This window comes from Colossoma macropomum, unplaced genomic scaffold (assembly GCF_904425465.1).
Source record: "Colossoma macropomum unplaced genomic scaffold, Colossoma_macropomum, whole genome shotgun sequence".
NCBI lineage: Eukaryota > Metazoa > Chordata > Actinopteri > Characiformes > Serrasalmidae > Colossoma > Colossoma macropomum.
The window spans coordinates 14,731,713-14,749,558 of NW_023494797.1; the positions used below are offsets into that span (position 1 = coordinate 14,731,713).

General features: G+C 40.9%; 1 protein-coding gene across 1 annotated transcript in view; it reads right to left on the minus strand.

Annotated features, from left to right (window-relative positions):
- Positions 1–17,846, minus strand: part of adam10a (ADAM metallopeptidase domain 10a) — a 138,820-nt gene that overhangs the window by 18,525 nt on the left and 102,449 nt on the right. Inside the window, exons 4-5 of the mRNA XM_036584392.1 lie at positions 13,918–14,076; positions 1,057–1,157 (exon numbers count right to left, since the gene is read on the minus strand). Of these exons, the coding sequence (XP_036440285.1) occupies positions 1,057–1,157; positions 13,918–14,076 (260 nt within the window). The remainder of the gene's footprint in view (positions 1–1,056; positions 1,158–13,917; positions 14,077–17,846) is intronic.

The window sequence follows — 17,846 nt, forward strand, 5'->3', positions numbered from 1 at the left end:
AAGCTCACAAGAAAAAGACAGATGGATCCATAAATGGAGTCTGGTGCTTTTAAAAGCCTCAGGATCTCACACTGTAATTTAATCATCTCCCTGTGCTCTTATCAGACTTCTCCTCCAGTCATACATCAGCAGAGGGGAGAGGCAACACATCACTTCTGACAGAGAACAGACATACCTCCATATAAACACGACCATTTTAATTCCAGGAGCAGGAATAAAAAAAAGTTATATTACTATTTCATGTTTCAGATAAAACACATTTATCCAGAGGCTGCCAAATGTGGAGGTGAAGAAAACTAATGAAGTTGGCCACTGATGCATATTTCTGTGCTTTTTAGAAGCCTGATCAAACTCCTGGGCCTCAGAGCAGCACTGAGTGAAAAGTTTGTTGGGGCTGTGAGTGATTTATTAAAGATGAGGTAAAAATGCAATGCAACATGTATATGTATAAATATCTATCTATTTATCCCTTCGCTCTCTCTCTCTCTCTCTCTCTCTCTCTCTCTCTCTCTCTCTCTCTCTCTCTCTCTCTATATATATATATATATATATATAAAATTCCATTGACTTATATTCAAAGTAAAGTACATTTTTTCCAACCATTATGGAGATACGAGGTTTTTTTCCAACAACAGTGATTATATATATATATATTACATCTATATTACATTTACAATTTTACACTGACTTCCATTATAGGTTACAAAGTAAAGTTTTTCCTTCTACTTCTGGAGATAAAGTTTTGTTTCCGACATTGATGATATTTTATAAGTTGGAACGAGCTTAAATGCACAGGCCAAACAGTGGTGACCTCTTTACAAAAGTCCATGATAACTTTGAGTACAATGTATGTGAAATAAACTATTTACGCAATGAAAACGAGGAGAAATCAAACACAGGTTAAAGTTAAAAAATAATGACAATGTGCTGACAACCAATCAGCTACCTGATACTACGCAGTTACTATACTCTGGTCGTCGGTGTTTACAGACTGTATATAATCTGTTGTTTATGCTAGTAATACCATAGCATGAAACTGCCCGCCCCTGGACTGACCTGTGCAGGAGTTTCCACCGCAGACGCTTGGTACTTCTTCATCCTCTCAAAGACGGAGTGGTCCGCACAGCCCCCCTCCCTGCCGTACTTATGAGGATAGTCTAGGAGCACAGACAGATACAGGCACATAAGCTAAACATGAAAACATGAGCTTTGAACAGCTTAAAACGCCACTGCTTTACTGCTAGAGAGAATAACACAGTAATATAAAGCCCATACAGTCGGTGCAGGGTTTAACAGGTGGATTAGGTTTTCTGAACTGTAAATGAAAGTGCAAGATTTCTGATACTGACTTCAAGGTTACACCACAGAAAGACCCCCACATCAAAAATGATGCACTGAGCATCAAGCATGTGTGTGAATCTCAATTTCTCAATAATTTCCATGTAATTAAGCAGTTCCTTAATTGATTACTTTGATTCTGAATCTGAATCAGGTTCAAGCAATGGCAAAAACAAGGCAACAATGAAAAAGTGTTTTTTTCCTTCCCAAAATACAAATGTATATCAACATAACATTTCAATTATAATAAAATACACTACAACAGTATGCAGACATGTATTTTAATTAGTGAATACACAGTTTGTATAATCTTCTTTGAAAAGCACTGACCAAAAGAATGGGACACTCTGGAGCAGTTTCACATGAGCTGAAGGTCACCATGCCCAATGCCAAGTGTCACCTATAGGGGCATAAACCCCCCAGTATTGGGCTGTGGAGCAAAGGAACTGCGTTCTCTGGAGTGATGGAGCTCCAATGAGCTGGCGTGATCCAGAACTGACCATCCAACATCAGTACCTGACCTCACTAATGCTCTTGTGGCTGAATGCAATCAAATCCTCACAGCATTGTTCCAACATCTAATGCATAGGCTTTGCTGTTACAGAAGCAAATGGGGACAAACTCACTATTAAGACCCTTCGTTTCAGAAGAAATGCTGAATTCTACCAACTTCTGGACGATCTCTTCTTCCACTATGAGGTACGAATGGGAGGCTGAGAATCTTCACTTCCCACAGGACGTCTCCGCTTGCTTCAGTGAGTTATTAGTGAGGAATAATCACGCGAAACGGAAGGAGAGGCGTTTCAGGGTGTGCGTGATGCTGCACTACGCCCTGCCCTGCCTGCTTTGCTGCTGTGTGGCTGAGCTGCAGGTCTGTGGAGATGGATCTGCTGGAGAACTAATGAGAGCCTGGGGAATTACAGCAAACTAACATGTCTCTCTCTCTTGCTGTCTTTGTCTAACTCTCCAGCTCTCTCCTTCTCTTTTGTCTTAGGGCCAAAGCCCTGTGGCTCAGCTTATGGCGCTATAGCTTTAGTCAAGCTAAGACACAACGCCCATTCATACAGGGGCTGAGCAGTGAGGAGATGAGGTCGAAATCTCCCATCGCTATATCAGAGATCATAATACACCAAGTTTGAAATGCAGTAACACTGAAAACAGGAATTATACTGAAAGGCTTCGTACTAAACTTCTTGTATTTATTATAAAGTCAAAAATCAACTACAAAATGTATGATAAAATATAGGAATGAAATAACAAATGAAACCTCGCAACAACAGGGCAGACCTCAGGTGTACTCTGGCTCTTTAAAATGTTTGATGGCAGTACAGGTTGATCTCAAATGGTTAACAGAGCGCTCACTTGGAATCTATTCAGTTCTATATTGTGAGTGTTTACATGCACTCAATAATCTGACCATAATCGGATTTCTGCAGTTATCTGATTATTCAAATGATCATGTAAACAGCACACTCTGATTTATTAGATTGGAGTAAGGTCTAGAAATCCAATTTTTTAAAAAAAATCAATAAACAGAGCTGGATTTTAGCTCAGTAGTCAGATTTCTCAGCGCATGTAAACTCTGACTCTGAGTTCTCAGTCTGCACATGTGCAAAAACAGGCGTTGGTACCGGAAATTAGCGAGCAGCATTGCTGCAAGACAGCAGTAAAGTAGGTCGATGTTTAAAAAAAACAAGCTGAGGTATGAAATTTGAGTTTTACGATACGTTTATGTCACATCTTCTTCTTTGAGTTTATTGGTTGGTTGTAAAGCAGAAATCTGATTACTGCCTGACTAGAGCTGGGCGATATGGCCAAAAATGTTATCACGATAAACAAAATTTCTATCGTTCGATATCGATACATACCGCGATAAATGTCAAATCATTATTTCTTTCAAGTTTGAAGGCTGATTTTTGCTCCTGGGTGGTTAACTGCTGTTTTAAACTATCCTTTATGGTCGGAACACGACAAACACTCACCAAACAGTGGAACCTTTCACAGATCTGTCATGGGAGAGTGGGAGAGAGTGTCTGGTGAGCTGTTTCTACCAGCTGGAAAAGCATGGCTATTTTGTAATAGTCATAATTTAAGAAAGAAAACAGATTATTTTAGCTGGTGCCGAGCGCTCGGCTACCCGTTACAAATGACATCACAGCATTCAGACGCCAGCTAGACGACTGGATTTCTCTATACTGTCGTAGTAGTTTAAGGGGTGAACCGCAAAATATCAACACCAGACAAACAGAGTCCTCCTTTTAGGTACGCAACTGAAAGTGGTGCTTTTGTGTCATGTTTGATCTACAGTATCATCAATTCTCCATGTTGTGGAGTGACGGAGCACAGATTCAAGTTAGCCAGCTGTTAAAAACAGCTAGCCTGGAAAGATAGAGCTCTCCCGCTCTCCACTGCCTCACAGCTTCCTCAGTTTACTGTCGTTTAAATCAGGGCTGTAATTTACATGAACCCACTTCTTTTTTTTCACTTTCGTTGCTTGGGAATGCACTAATACTAAATTATGACTGTCCGAGCGCTGTAACAGTGCTGTAGTTGTGAGGATTGTGATTGTGATTTAACACCGCTAAAGTTGTTAGGTTGTACAGAAAGAGGTGAGTTCACTGTAGGACAGTATAGTTACACCACTGATCTCGTCACTCACACTCGGTCACAGGAGAACAGATCGCCGGTCGCTCCACAAGGCATGTATAACGCGTTTCAGCCGTTGCTAAAGACTCATCTTACTCGTGGCCCCCTCCCTCTCTAATCAGGTAGAAAAACTCGGAAGTGCGCCCTCTCCTGGCGACAGCAAAGTAGTGTCGCTTTCCTTGCAGTAGAAAACGCCACAACGGCTGTCGCTGAACGTGGAAGTGTGAGAATGGTGTATTATATCGAACATTTATCAAACATGTCGTATCGCTCTATCGAGGAAAAGTTATATCGCAATAATTATCGGTTTATTGCCCAGCCCTATGCCTGACTCATGTGGACCTGGAGTTTTCACATTATCTGATTACTCAAGTGCATGTAAACGTGTCGATCAGATTACTGACAAAATCTGATTTTCTGAAGTTATTCGATTATTAAGTGCATGTAAATGCACTCAATATCAAAACCAAAACCCCACCACCTTCTACACAGACACACAGGTCAGGAAAACAGGAGAGCTATTTTGGGGGATGTGACACGCTAGCAGGAAGCGGAGAATGACAAATGCTGGAAAACAAGGCGACAGAAGGTGGAGGTGTGGGGGAGTGCTCTCTAATTACCCGGGGCAGGGCAGGCAGAGGGATGAGGCGGCGGATTTGCGGTCCCGGGACGCGGCGGTGCGGCGGGGCAGAGAAGGTCTGTCTAATGAGCCGTCCATGAAAACATTGAGCATCGCTCCAACTGTCACTGACTCACCATGTACAACAGCAGCTACAGCACAATCACACAACACGGACAAAGAGCAGCGTTTCAGGTGCCTGAGTGGACCGCAGTACCACCTCTGACCAGCCGAGTGGACCGCTGCTCTCTCCGGTCATTATCAGGATCAGTTCAGAGAGGGGCGTCGCTGAGGAAATTACCTTATAACAATATATATTTGATATATGGATAATCAGTCAGTCACTCATGTTCCATCCATGTCCTTTTTATGTTCATTCCTAATTAACTTGATTAATAATGTAATTCACAATATTGAGAGAGGGAGAGAGAGAGAGAGAGAGAGAGAGAAAGCGAAAGAGAGAGAGAGATGAAAGAGAGATGAAGGACAAGAAAGAGAAGAGACAAAAGAGAGAGAGAAACAGGTGAAAGACAGACAAGAGAGAGGAGGGAGAGAAAGACACAGGTGATAGAGACAGAGACGAGAAAGAGAGAGAGAGGGAAAGAGAAAAAGATAGAGAAAGAGGACAGACAGAGATAAAACTGAGTGAGAAACCCAGAGACAAAATAGAGGTCAACAGTGTGACAGAGAGTGATAGAGAGATAGTAATAATAATAATGTTATCCATAATAATGTTATTATTACTTTTTAATTTTTAATATATGGTGTCTTATTTTATTTATTTGCTTTATTTATTTTAATATTGTTGCTGTTATTTTCATATGACTATTATCATTATTACTAGTTTTCAGTTCTGTGTTTGTTTTTTAGTTCCACAAAGTATGTTTCGCTTTTGATCTGAATTTTATATGCTTTGGCAACATTGTACTCAGAACAGTCAGGCCAATGAAGCGACTTTGAAAATTAAAAAAATAGAGTGATAGAGAGAGATATAGAGAGTAATAGAGAGATAGAGAGAATGATGGAGAGAGTGATAAAGAGACAGATAGAGATAGAGAGAGAGAGAGAGTGATGGAGAGAGTGATAGAGAGAGATATAGAGAGAATGGTGCAGAGAGTGATGAAGAGAGATAGTGAGAGAGATAGAGAGAGAGATAAAGAGATAGAAAGAGAGATAGACAGAATGATGGAGAGAGTGATCTAGAGAGATAGAATGATGAAGAGAGTGATAAAGAGATAGAGATAGAGAGAGAGAGTGATGGAGAGAGTGATAGAGAGTGATAGAGAGAGAATGGTGCAGAGAGTGAGAGAGAGATTAAGAGATAGAAAGAGAGACAGACAGAATGATGGAGAGAGTGATAGAGAGACAGACAGAGTGATGAAGAGAGAGACAGAATGATGGAGAGCGTGATAGAGAGAGATAGAGAGAGTGACAGAGAGAGAAAGATAGAGAGAGAAAGAGGATAGACAGAGATAAAATGGAGTGAGAAACCCAGAGACAAAATAGAGAGGCAGACAGTGTGAGAGAGAGTGATAGAGAGAGAGATAGAGAGAATGATGGAGAGAGTGATGGACGGGCAGCTCCTTTCAGACCAGCTCTAATAGAAAGCTCTGGGTCTGAATGAAGCTCAGACGAAACGTGACGTATTTTCAGTCTTTTTCTGTTTGAGGAGAGAATTTCTCTGTTAATCTCCGCTGTGGCGATGTGACAATCTGAAAACTCATTCTATCCCCCACTCTGCCCTGTCCTCTCTCCCTCGCTCTCTCTTTCTCTCTCTCCCTCCCTCCCTCCCTCCTCTGGATCTCTTGCTCTTTCGTTTCTCTCTCTCTCTGGTCTCTCATTTTTCTTGATTCTCCCTCCCCATTTATTTCTCCAATTTCTTTTCTTCCTCCCTGGGTCTCTTACTCTTTCTCCCTCCGTCTCTCTCTATGCTCTCTCTCTCTCTCTCTAACCCACAAACACACACACAGACTTTACTTCAAAGCAGTTTTTTATCCTCTTGTTTTTAATCCACTTCCAGCAGCAAAAAAAAGACAAACAATCAACAACAAGAAAGACATCTGAGCCACAGTCTTGTGCTGATGTTTGTTCTCATAAGTGCTGCCTGTCAAGAAAGAAAATCAGTGTGAAAGAGAGAAAAATGATGGTTGTTGACAGGAGAACGTGTACGAAGTGGGGTTAAAAGATGAACTAGTGTGTTTTACCACCAGGGGGCAGTAAGGAGGGCAGCAGTGCAGGGTGAATTCCAGTATTGGACATAACCACAATGTACATAGTGTTTCGTCGATTAAAAATCGATTTAGTGTAGGCTTAGGCCTAATCCACTCTAGGGTAACTCAACAAGGGCTCATGGAAAGAGATGTGTTATATAAACTGACTTAAGGTTTCACAATGTACCATTTGCTCCTCAGTCCATAAAGTTCACATCCAGAAACTAAGCTGCAAAAACAGCCTATTTTTCATTGATTGTCTTTGTAATGTCACGAGAACATTTACATTTAACCGCCTATTTAGCTTACGGTTTAGCCATGTTCATTCACACTGACGTATTAAGGAGTATTTAAACCTGAACAGGGTAACCAATCAGAACAGAGGGGTTTACAAATACCAGCCTCAAAGCCACAGTAACAAAATAAAGCTGCCTTTGGTACATAGAACCACACAAACGTTGTAAACAGACTTCAGGGGAAAAATAAAAGAAAAATGTAAGATATGGGCTCTTTAAGGCACTGAATAAACGCTAGTGTTCTTTTCTGAATAGCTTTCAGAAGAAAGTGTATGTTAAATCTAATATGAAAGGAAAGGCAGCCAGGAACACAAATGAGTGGAAGTCAAACAGGGCTGTGCTGATATTACGCGCCACAGCTAGAGCAGAGTCATGCTTAGGAAAGGGCGGGGACATTTACTGAATTCATGGGAAGTCATAAATTAGCCTGCCATTGCTAACAGTCCTGCTTCGGTGAAACAAACACACATACCGAAGAGTGTGTTATCAACATGCCAGGTCAAGGGGTAAGAGAATCCACCGACCCACCCAACCAGACATGTTTTTGTACGAGTTCAAGACGTACAGCCCCATATGGATAAATATAAAGAGATTTTTTACAAGCAGTTTTTGACCATTTTTATAGGCTTATTCATCATTACAGTCACAATTCAAAAGGTAACTGGAGTTTAATTATGCAAAAAAGTATCTATACTTGATCTGTTCCATATGTGTTACATACAGTGCTGTGCAAAAGGCACCTGAGCAAATTGTTTAAACCACCTACCTGGGCAGTAAGTGTGTTTTTGCTTGTTAAAGCACTATATGACTATTAGCATAAATACAAAAATAGATACATGCAGTAAAAAGTAAGAAGATTTAAGTTTTCAATAAAATAGTTGATATCTGAGGTAGTTAGAATGCAGGTTTGGTTCCAGACTTTTCGTCAGTGCCCCCAGCCATCACATGGATTTGTTACTCCGTCACCAGCAGAGCTGATTTAACTAATAAAGTATTGATTAACCAGACCGGTTACTTTATGATAACCACAAATAATACTGGGCTTCCATGAGGAGGTTTGGAAATGGCTAAATCAAAACACCGACATACGTAAAATGACTTTGTGTATCAATGTTTTTGTACTTATTTTAACATTAGTGTCTGCATGGATTTCCTCTGGGTACTCCGGTTTCCTCCCACAGGTGCAGTCAGGCCAACTGGACATACTAAATTGCCCCTAGGTGTGAATGTGTGTGTGAATGTGTATGTCTGTCCGTCTGCCCTGCAATAAACTGACGGCCTGTCCAGGGTGTTTCCTGCCTTCCGCCCAATGACTGCTGGGATAGGCTCCAGCTCCCCCCGTGACCCAGAAGGATAAGCGGTTTAGAAAATGTATGTGTGTCTGTGTTTTTTCTGAGCAAAAAACTAAATGAATAGCTTTTTAAACATAACTTGCTCAGGTGCCTAAAATTTTTGCACAGCGCAGACAAAAATCAGAAGACATTTTAGAAGCAGACAAATCTTTCCACACATGATTACAGGTAAAGAAGAATTTAGTCTTTTAAATAGTCTTTTAAACGAGATTATGAATTGCGTTTAACGTTACCGTGGCATAAATCAACAAGAATTAAAAAAAAAAAATGCTTTTGTGGTTTTTAAAAATGATAGATGGAGTTTTTGTTAAAAGCACTGGGTGGGACATCTGAGTCCAGGAAATGTACAAAAACAAAGACACCCACACACACACCCTTATCTCCTCCACCCTCTCTGCCTGGCATGTGTGTGAGTTAATCATTTCCATAGAGAGCTGTAGTTTATGTGTGGCCCCACTGTCCGCTCCACAGCTCCGGATATCACTCTCTTCCTCCACCCTGACCATGCACTCTGAGTGACCGGCCCTGTCCTCATAGTGAACAGCACCAACCATCCCACAAACTGCTTCAGCTGGTCACTTACATGCAAAGGTTCCCAACGGCTGGGCTGTGGAGCGGTACCGGGCCGAGGACCGCTTGCACAAAAAATGCGTCAGTGAGCGTTTGGGAATTACAGCCTAACTGCTGAAACCCACTTTTTCATGTAATTAATATTATTGCAATTGTAAAATGTATTTGAGGCTCGTCCCATAAAACGCAATGGAATTCTACACATATCAACACATATCACATCTGTGTCTGACCTGTACGTGTAGGTTGCTCTTGGCTGCTGAATGTTAGCGTAAGTAAAGAAGAAAGAATGTAGAAAAGACCTACAGTAGCTCTGTCCAAAGAAGATGTGTTCAGAGGAGAATGACCAGAAGAGTCATTTCACCAAATATTCACCAATTTAGGGAATTTTATCTTCCTACAACATCCAGCGCATCCCAAAAATACATTCGATGTAGCATTCTACATCAAGTTTAGCTGCTTATCTTTTTGCTGCCTTCCATAATAGAAGCAAGTACAAATGAGTGGATTTAGTGGGGCATGATTAATTCATATCAGTTACTGAATAATATGCCTCAACATTAATAACTCAATAAAAGCCTGTGCAAAAGTCAGAGACCACCCTTCAGTTACTTAATTTATAGTCAAATCTGACATGAAGCACTTTCTTTTTAGGATATATTTCTGAGGAGATATAAGATGCATAAGGAAGGAGAAAAGTCAAAGAAAAACTTGGTAAGTTTAAAAAAGTGGAGTCCAGAAAATGGGACTCCTGACAACCGTGCGAGACTTAGTAGACACCAAAACTGTCCCCATCAGATAAACAGCACTTAAAGCTTTCATCTTTGAGAGAGAGGAGAAAATCAAGCTGCTTCAGATCTGAAAACATCCACAGGTGTTTCTGTCCATCCTTCCACTGTGAGAAGACGACTCTATGGGTCTGAAAGGATGTGTAGCTGTCAAGAAGCCTCACTGAGAAAAGGAGACAGACAAGAGGTTTGCACATCTGAGATGTGGAGTGAGGGATTATGGACTGATGAGTCTGGGATTAACTGGACAGCGAGAAGCAGAAAATGCAACCAACTTCTGAGACTGAACTTTGGAGGTGTGGGAAAATATCCCTGAAAAATCTGAAACAAAATCTCCTGAAAAGAATGTTTTTTCTGTTATATATATATGTGTGTGTGTGTGTAAGAAAGAAAAAAGCAGAATACATGTATATATATATATGCTAGGAAATTACATAAATGAAAAGTGGTCTCTGACTTTTGCACAACACTGCTCTTTCTATTGTGTCAACACACCCTAAGCAGGGCGTGTGTGTATGGTGGAGGGACCAAGAGAAAAGGGAGAGGAGAGAGAGAGAGAGAGAGAGAGAGAGAGAGAGAGAGAGAGAGAGAGAGAGAGAGAGAGAGAGAGAGATAAACAGCTTTTAGTGCTGTTCTCACAGCTATTTCCAAGAGTACTGAGGGTTTTTAATAGCGCCAAAGCAAATCTCTCACATCATTTCATGCTCATAATCTAAACTGACTCTCTGGTTGATTATAATGACAATAATATGCACTATGATCTGAATAATAACTCCAGTTCCCTGCTTAAAATGCACAAATGTGCAACTGGAGACCACAAATTGGCTCTGAACTTGCAGCGATGCACTTTTGCCACTTTCAGTCACTCACACTCTATAAAAGGGACTAAATTTAGACATTCAGGATTTAAATATCAAATTAGGGTCCAAACTTTGCAGAAATTAGCAATTATTTTCATATTTCCACACAGAACACATACAGCTGTATGCAAATGTTTGTGCGCCCCTGGACAAAGGACGTGTTACACCGGTTTTATAAATGTCCTCTAAGACACACAGAGAACACTTCTGCACATTTTAATGCACAATTACTGTTTATCTGCTGAATTTAACACATTGGGAATAAAACATAAAATGTGGTTGAAGTTGTTGAAAGTAGGGCATATTTTATATTTTTTACGTTTTTTTTTCAATATGTCACTATGTTACACTGTTACAAATACTTAGAAATTGTGCATTAAAACGAGCAGAAAATATCATATTTAAGTGTGTTTTCTGTAGAGCAGGGGTCAAAAACACGACGCTCTTTTAGTCCTCTGTTGTGGCTCCACAGCAGAATTAGATTATTAGGTAAAAATAAAATAATCCTCCTTTGCAGTAAAATAAAGCTCTGCTGATCGTTCAACACAGTTTTAACACTAAATGGTCTTAAACAATGGAGTTAATGCAGAACTGCTAATCCACCCTTTAACCCTGAAGGTTGGTGCACAGACTGCTGGTCACCATAGCAACACAGACAACCTGGCCTAGCTAGTAGCTAACGGAAAGGCAAAGAGAGAGATTTAAGACGAATATCGATAATTCAGAGACGAATGGACTTGTTTGCATTTATAATCACTCCAGCTGGTTTCCTGATACGTTTAATCGGCAACAAGAAACTGTCAAACACTAAAAAGTTGCAAGGCTGAAGTCGCTTCTTATTCGCCAGCTTCTTGTTCAGACTGTCCCATTCCACCTTAAATGGTGCTGCAGTTACATTCTGGTGCCTCAGGCACCATTTAAGGTGGAATGGGAAAACACAAACAAGAAGCTGGTGAATGAGAAGCGACTTCAGCCTTGAAGTTGAATGTTGAGGAACATTTTACAAGAAACTGTTCTACTTTTGTGGAAAAGTTTCCTACAGAGATTCAAGAAACAGCGGATACAGCTGAGCTAAAGCTTAAAGCAGAGCAAAGTAAGTCTGCATTTTCATTTATTTTATATTTTTTAGCCTATACTAAGACATTATCACATACTGAGACATATTTACAGCCAAGATGGTAAAATGGACATAAAATGTGGCTCTCAAGGTGGTTTGATTTTTTGTTGAAAGGACAAAATGGCTCTTCTTACCACTTGAGTTGTGACCCCTGCTGTAGAGGATGTGTTAACTTAATTACACTTAGAAAAACATCAAATCATGCAATTTGACAGGGGGGTGTTCAAACTTTTGCATACAACACTTTTTGGCATACAGACTGCCAAGTCGAATGAGGGTAAGAAGGTTGCATCCCACTGCTGGAACATTTGAGTCTGAATCCCATTATGGCCATCTCTCCTGTCAATCTACAGTGATGCTGACCAATCGTGGGCATCTGTCAGCTCAGATGCACTGAACCTGGCCACCCGCGCTGTCCTCCAGGAGACCTCACCTCTCCTATAACCTTGCATGAGCAGCGACTGGAAAAGATGTGATGTCTGTCTTCATGTGTCTCAGAGGGAAGACAGAACTCTCTCTCTCTCTCTCACTGGGCCATGCCACACAAGAGGGGCAGCAGGGGCAACTGATGACACCCAGTGCAGAAAAAATGTATTTCTGAAGTAAACGCTGTGCAGCCATGTGCCTGCAAGGCATTATTACAAATTTGGCAACAATCTGGAATGAAATGTTGCTTGAAATTGTGCTACAAAATTTTGTTTTGGGACTTCCAGTGTGCTTAGCTTAGCATCAGTCAGCCAAACAGGACATAAAGATGAATCTTGTGACTAGCTAAGCTTAGATATTTTGTGAAAGCAGCGATTTTGATTGCATAAACAAAAAAGTCACAGTTTCAAACTTGATACTGACCTTCAGTCTTTAATCATGACAGAGGAACAGAGGACACTTTTAATGGCTGCTGTAGGTAATTATTATTCAAGATGGAACTTACTTTTAGAAGCCACTGATTAGGCCATAGCTCAGGGGTCGGCAACCCAAATGTTAAGAAGAGCCATTTTGTCCATTCAACAAAAATCAAATCACTTTGGGAGCCACAACACTATGTACATTTTACCATATTGGCTGTATATATGTTTCAGTATGTGCTAATGTCAAACAAAAAAAGATAATGATAAACAAAAACCCAGACTTACTTTGCTCTGCTTTAAGCTTTAGCTCAGCTATAGCTCCTTTTCTCGCATCTCCAGCAGGAAACTTTTCCACAAAAGTAGAATAAATTCTTGCAAAATGGTTCTCAATGTTCGAGGCTGAAGTCGCTTCTCATTCACCAGGTTCTTGTTCTAATTTTCCCGTTCCCCCTTAAATGGAGCCTGAGACACCAGAGTGTAAACGCCAGCATTAAGCCAGCATTCTAAACTCCAGGGTTTAGGACCATTTATTGTTAAAACTGTGTTGAACGACCAGCAGAGCTTTATTTTACTGCAAAGGAGGATTATTTTATTTTTACCTAATAATCTAATTCTGCTGTGGAGCCACAACAGGGGAGTAAAAGAGCCGCATGCTGCCGACCCTTGGGTTAGACATTTGCTTCTGTATTATTAGCTGCATTATGTACTTTTTACAAAGAATGAATTTCTTAGGAAGATGCCAAAATAGCCCTTAACTTGTACCTAACGGCCGTTCTGACTGGAAATCAAATGAAGAGTGGTCTCTGACTTTTGCACAGGACTTTATATTCGTGGGTAACACTGCTGCACTCTAAACAGCAGACTAGGGTTTAATTCCTCGCTCAAGCAAGAACATCCCATTAAACCAATAAGAGTCCCTGGGCAAGACCCCTAACTCTGCCTTCGCCTACCGCTGTTACATGATTCAATTTTAAGTCAATAAGGATGCTTAAATGCATAACTGTAAGTGCAAAGTGGATCTAGCAAGCTAACGTTAGCTGTCTATGAACCAAATAGGTTTAGGTAGCAAATTCTCTTTGTTTCTGACTATGTAGTACAAAAAGTGATCAGAGATTGGAAATAAGAAGGAGAATCGAAAAATACCAGATACAAGGCCCACCCAGCTCATCCTCCACGTTTCAGACTATGAAGCACTTAAAGGAAAAGACATCATAATGAAAAGTGGGAAACAGGACCATCTGACGAGCACGTAAAGACAGCAGCACACACTCACCGATGTCGCCCTCGTGGTAGATGACGGAATGGTAGGGCACGTCCCGATCTTTGAGGTATCGCTCGGCCGGCTCCACGTAGTACGTGCCTTGATAGCTCTGAATGAAGCCTTCAAACTTTCCATCCACGATGGAGCCGTGAGTCAGGCTGCCTTCCTCTCCTGAGGAATAAACACACAGGTTAGGAGGGGAAAACCTGAGCTATGATGGATATGAGCAGGTAAGGCTGAAAATATTAAATTGCAATTTTCTGACCAGTATTGCGATTGTAATTTAAATGCCATTATTTTCTATAAATTAAATGTCAGGCTTTTCCCCCCCTCAAGAAGACCAGTACATCAAATTTTTTAAGGCTTGAGGCTTGAACACTGCCCCCCTCCCCCTTCTCCCCCCCCATCATTCAATGCAATGCTAGTCAGCGCAGGCGTCTGTTAGCTGAAGTAACAGATCTGGCCGTTGCCGCTTTCCTCAGAGCGCGTTCAGCTGTCCAGTGACGTTGCGTGAGCGGCATTTCCAAAAAGGAAGCAGTGGCGCTTCACAGGTCTCAGAGAAGCCTGTGTTAGCCTTCACTCTCCTGCCATTGATAGTATCGTGTGATCGGGGGAGTCCTAACTAGTATTTGGAGTTGCGTCTGGAATTGGAGACGACTAAATTGGGGAGAAAATTGGGTAAATATTAATAAAAAAAAATATATATCCTGACCTAAAACTTAAGACAGTGTTAAATAATACAGTATATAATTCAAATTGCTGCTCTTCCAATTTGAAAACTGCTTTCTTTCATACTGCAATTTCTATATAAAAAATGATTAATCGTTTATCTCGAAGTTTGTCTGACATAAAGGCCGCTTTTCCACTATCGGGCCAAATGGTCCTCAGGGCCGTACTGGGCCACTCCGCTCTGGTCCAGACTTGTGAGACCGGTTACGGTTTCTTTTTCCATCACTTAGGAATTTAATTGAAATTTTCCATCACATAGGCCATAGAAACCTAAACTGGGCCACCGACAGGCAAGTCTCATGGACACAGGTCTCGCAAAGCCAGACTTTTGGTGCGTATCACAGCTTAACGTGACAAAGAACTGCCAACTTTGACAGGAACTGACTGACTGACATGTCTGACTGACATGCAAATTTACCAACCAGACTGCTGTTTCTGCATGCTGTGTAGGTGAAGGCTACAAAACAGACACACAGGAAATGAAATGCAAGGATTTCTTGTTTACAAGCTCGTAAAACTGCTGAATAACATTTACAGATATACTTAGTGAACTTCTGTTTTTCTGTCCAGCTTTATCTCATCTCAGAAAACTCTTCATGGCGCAAAACTGCAAAACTGTGATTCCCACCAGAAGATTAACAAACACATGGACACACCGACAGCCAGTGAGAATGGCCAGCTTAGTGTCTGTAGTAGATATCAGACAGAAATGAACACTTGTTGCTGCGATCAATTAATCTATCGACTAGTATTTAGTCATTCAACTAACTGAACCTTTCTGCCCTCTGTGCCTTTATCATGTAAAAGTTCTGTCTTTGCAACAGTCAGTTTCTTCTTTATGGTGCAATGAAGCAGAAGCCATATTGCGTCTGTTCTGTATTTTATATATATATATATTTTTATATATATATATATATATATATATATATATCACACACACACGTATATACACACACAATGTTTCAAAACGTACCACCCCCAGTCTATAAAGTCCATATATATATATATGACATTTTTAATGAACTGTTCTTGTGATGTCACAAAAACCAACACATATACATACGTCCACCGATTCAACCTATAGCACTTCAGCTCCACCCGTTCACGCTGAAGTTATAAGGAGTGTTTCAGCCCAGACTGCTTTTTGAACGAGGCACAAAACAGAACAACCAATCAGAACAGAGCACATTTACATCTATCTGTCTTAAAGAAACAGAAACAAAAGCAGATGACGGAAAATGGTCTGGTAAAATGAATTACTGTTTTTGACACATAAACACACACAAATTTTGTAAAATACCCAACGCAAACAGACAGTCAGACTGAAGAGGCTTCTCTCAGAGACTGCTTCATAGTATATCCTCCTCTCTCTCTCTCTCTTTCTCTCACTCACTCTCTCACTCCCCACTGACCTCCAGATCCGTCTCATAATGACTGCTTTAATGAGCTCCATAAAGCCAGCTAACGTCAGTGATAATCAAAGCAGAGCTGCTTATTAAAAACAAAAGGATATGCCTCCTTCCTTCTCTCTCAGACTTTCTCAGCAGATGGGTCTTAAACACTTTAAAGTGGTACGGCGAAGCAGACAGTGAGGCTTACTGAGCTGTGCCTGGACAGTGGGCTTTGCTGGCAGGAACACAGGAGGCCTCTTGTAGTGCTATCAGTCTGCAGAGTGCTATCTGTTCACAGCTCAGTGTGACAGCCTAAAGCAGGAGTGTCCAACTCAACCACTAAAGGGGCCATGTTAAAAAATCTCATCAAATCTGAGGGTCAGAAAAAAAAAGGTTTTATTTCATTTTTAAATATTGTTGTGCTGTAACCAGAACTGGCCATTGTTTAGTCAAGATATGCAAAAACTTCAGTTAGAAAGACTTTTGGCTCATTTTCTGAGCTGCTGAGAAAACGTTACATGTTTATGTTGGTTGAACTGCAGCTGAAATGCAGCTAGTGTGTTTGGTGATATGACTGCTGTGGAACTGTGTAGAACTGAGGTGTAACCGCATAGACTGCTGTTGAGGTGGGAGAGTCAGAGCGCATTTTACGTTGCAGTGCATGCTGGGGACTATAGCGCAGCGCACTGTGAAACAGGCTAATTTCAATTTTCTATTAATATACTTTTAATTTTACAATACACAAGGCCCGCAGGCCAGATCAGGCCCACAACACAATCCTATCCGGCCCGCAGGCCTTGTGTTTGACACATGAGGTCTAAAGGAAAAGAAGAAATGGCCCCAAACGCAGCACAGCCAAGGGAAGTTTCCTCCGCTGACCCGTAACAGATCAAGCCTGGAAGTCTTTTCTCATGGCAAAAGGACCTTAAATCAGGCCACATCCTACTTTTTTCCTTTTTCTACATTTTATTTTGTCCCCTGAAGTCTATTTGTGATGTTTGTGTGAGTTTACATCCCAAAAACAGTTAGAATAAGTTACAAATTATTCACTTTTACCTCTCTTTATCCTCAGAATTAAACAGGTACTGTTCTGGAACAAATATATCTCTACAGAGAACACACTTCAACATGGCATTTTTCTGTTCTTTCTCGTTCTCTTATTTTCTCTCTCAATCTACCTTTATTTATCTACCATATTATTTTATTTATTTTTCTTCACTTATTCATTCACGTCCTCCTGCTGGAGTTCTCTGTCCTTCATAAAGCCAGTACCATGAGGAGCAGAGCAGCTCTAATTCCTCCCACTCACCTTCACCTCCCTTCCTCTCTCTCACTTTTTCCACTCCCTCCTTCCAGAATGAATGGAGATCAACAGGAAACTGGGTGTGCAGGTGGACCATGCCAGCGGTCAGCAACAGAGACACCATTTCAGCCAAACAGTTCAAAACATCCCCTCAGCTAAACCAAATGGCACCAGGCTGAGATAAAAACTACACAGCACAGATATCTGCTTTACGCTGCGTTCGCTAGGGCTGCCTCGAATGATTACATTACATTTCATTAAAAACGTGTATAAAAACACTATACTGCATAAACAAATGAGTCTGTCAACAAAGCTCCCACTGTTTCTTACTGCAAGACATCAAACTGAACGTCTCACCAGCGACAATCAGTGTTTTTGTCCCCTTTACCCTGATTAAAATCTGTTGTAGGTGCCACGGACGCACATCCACACTGGTCATGATAAAATGGATCAGCATTTGGAACTGAAGAATTGTGTGAGATGCCAAGTTTTTCTATCAAAAGTGCCCACATTCAGAA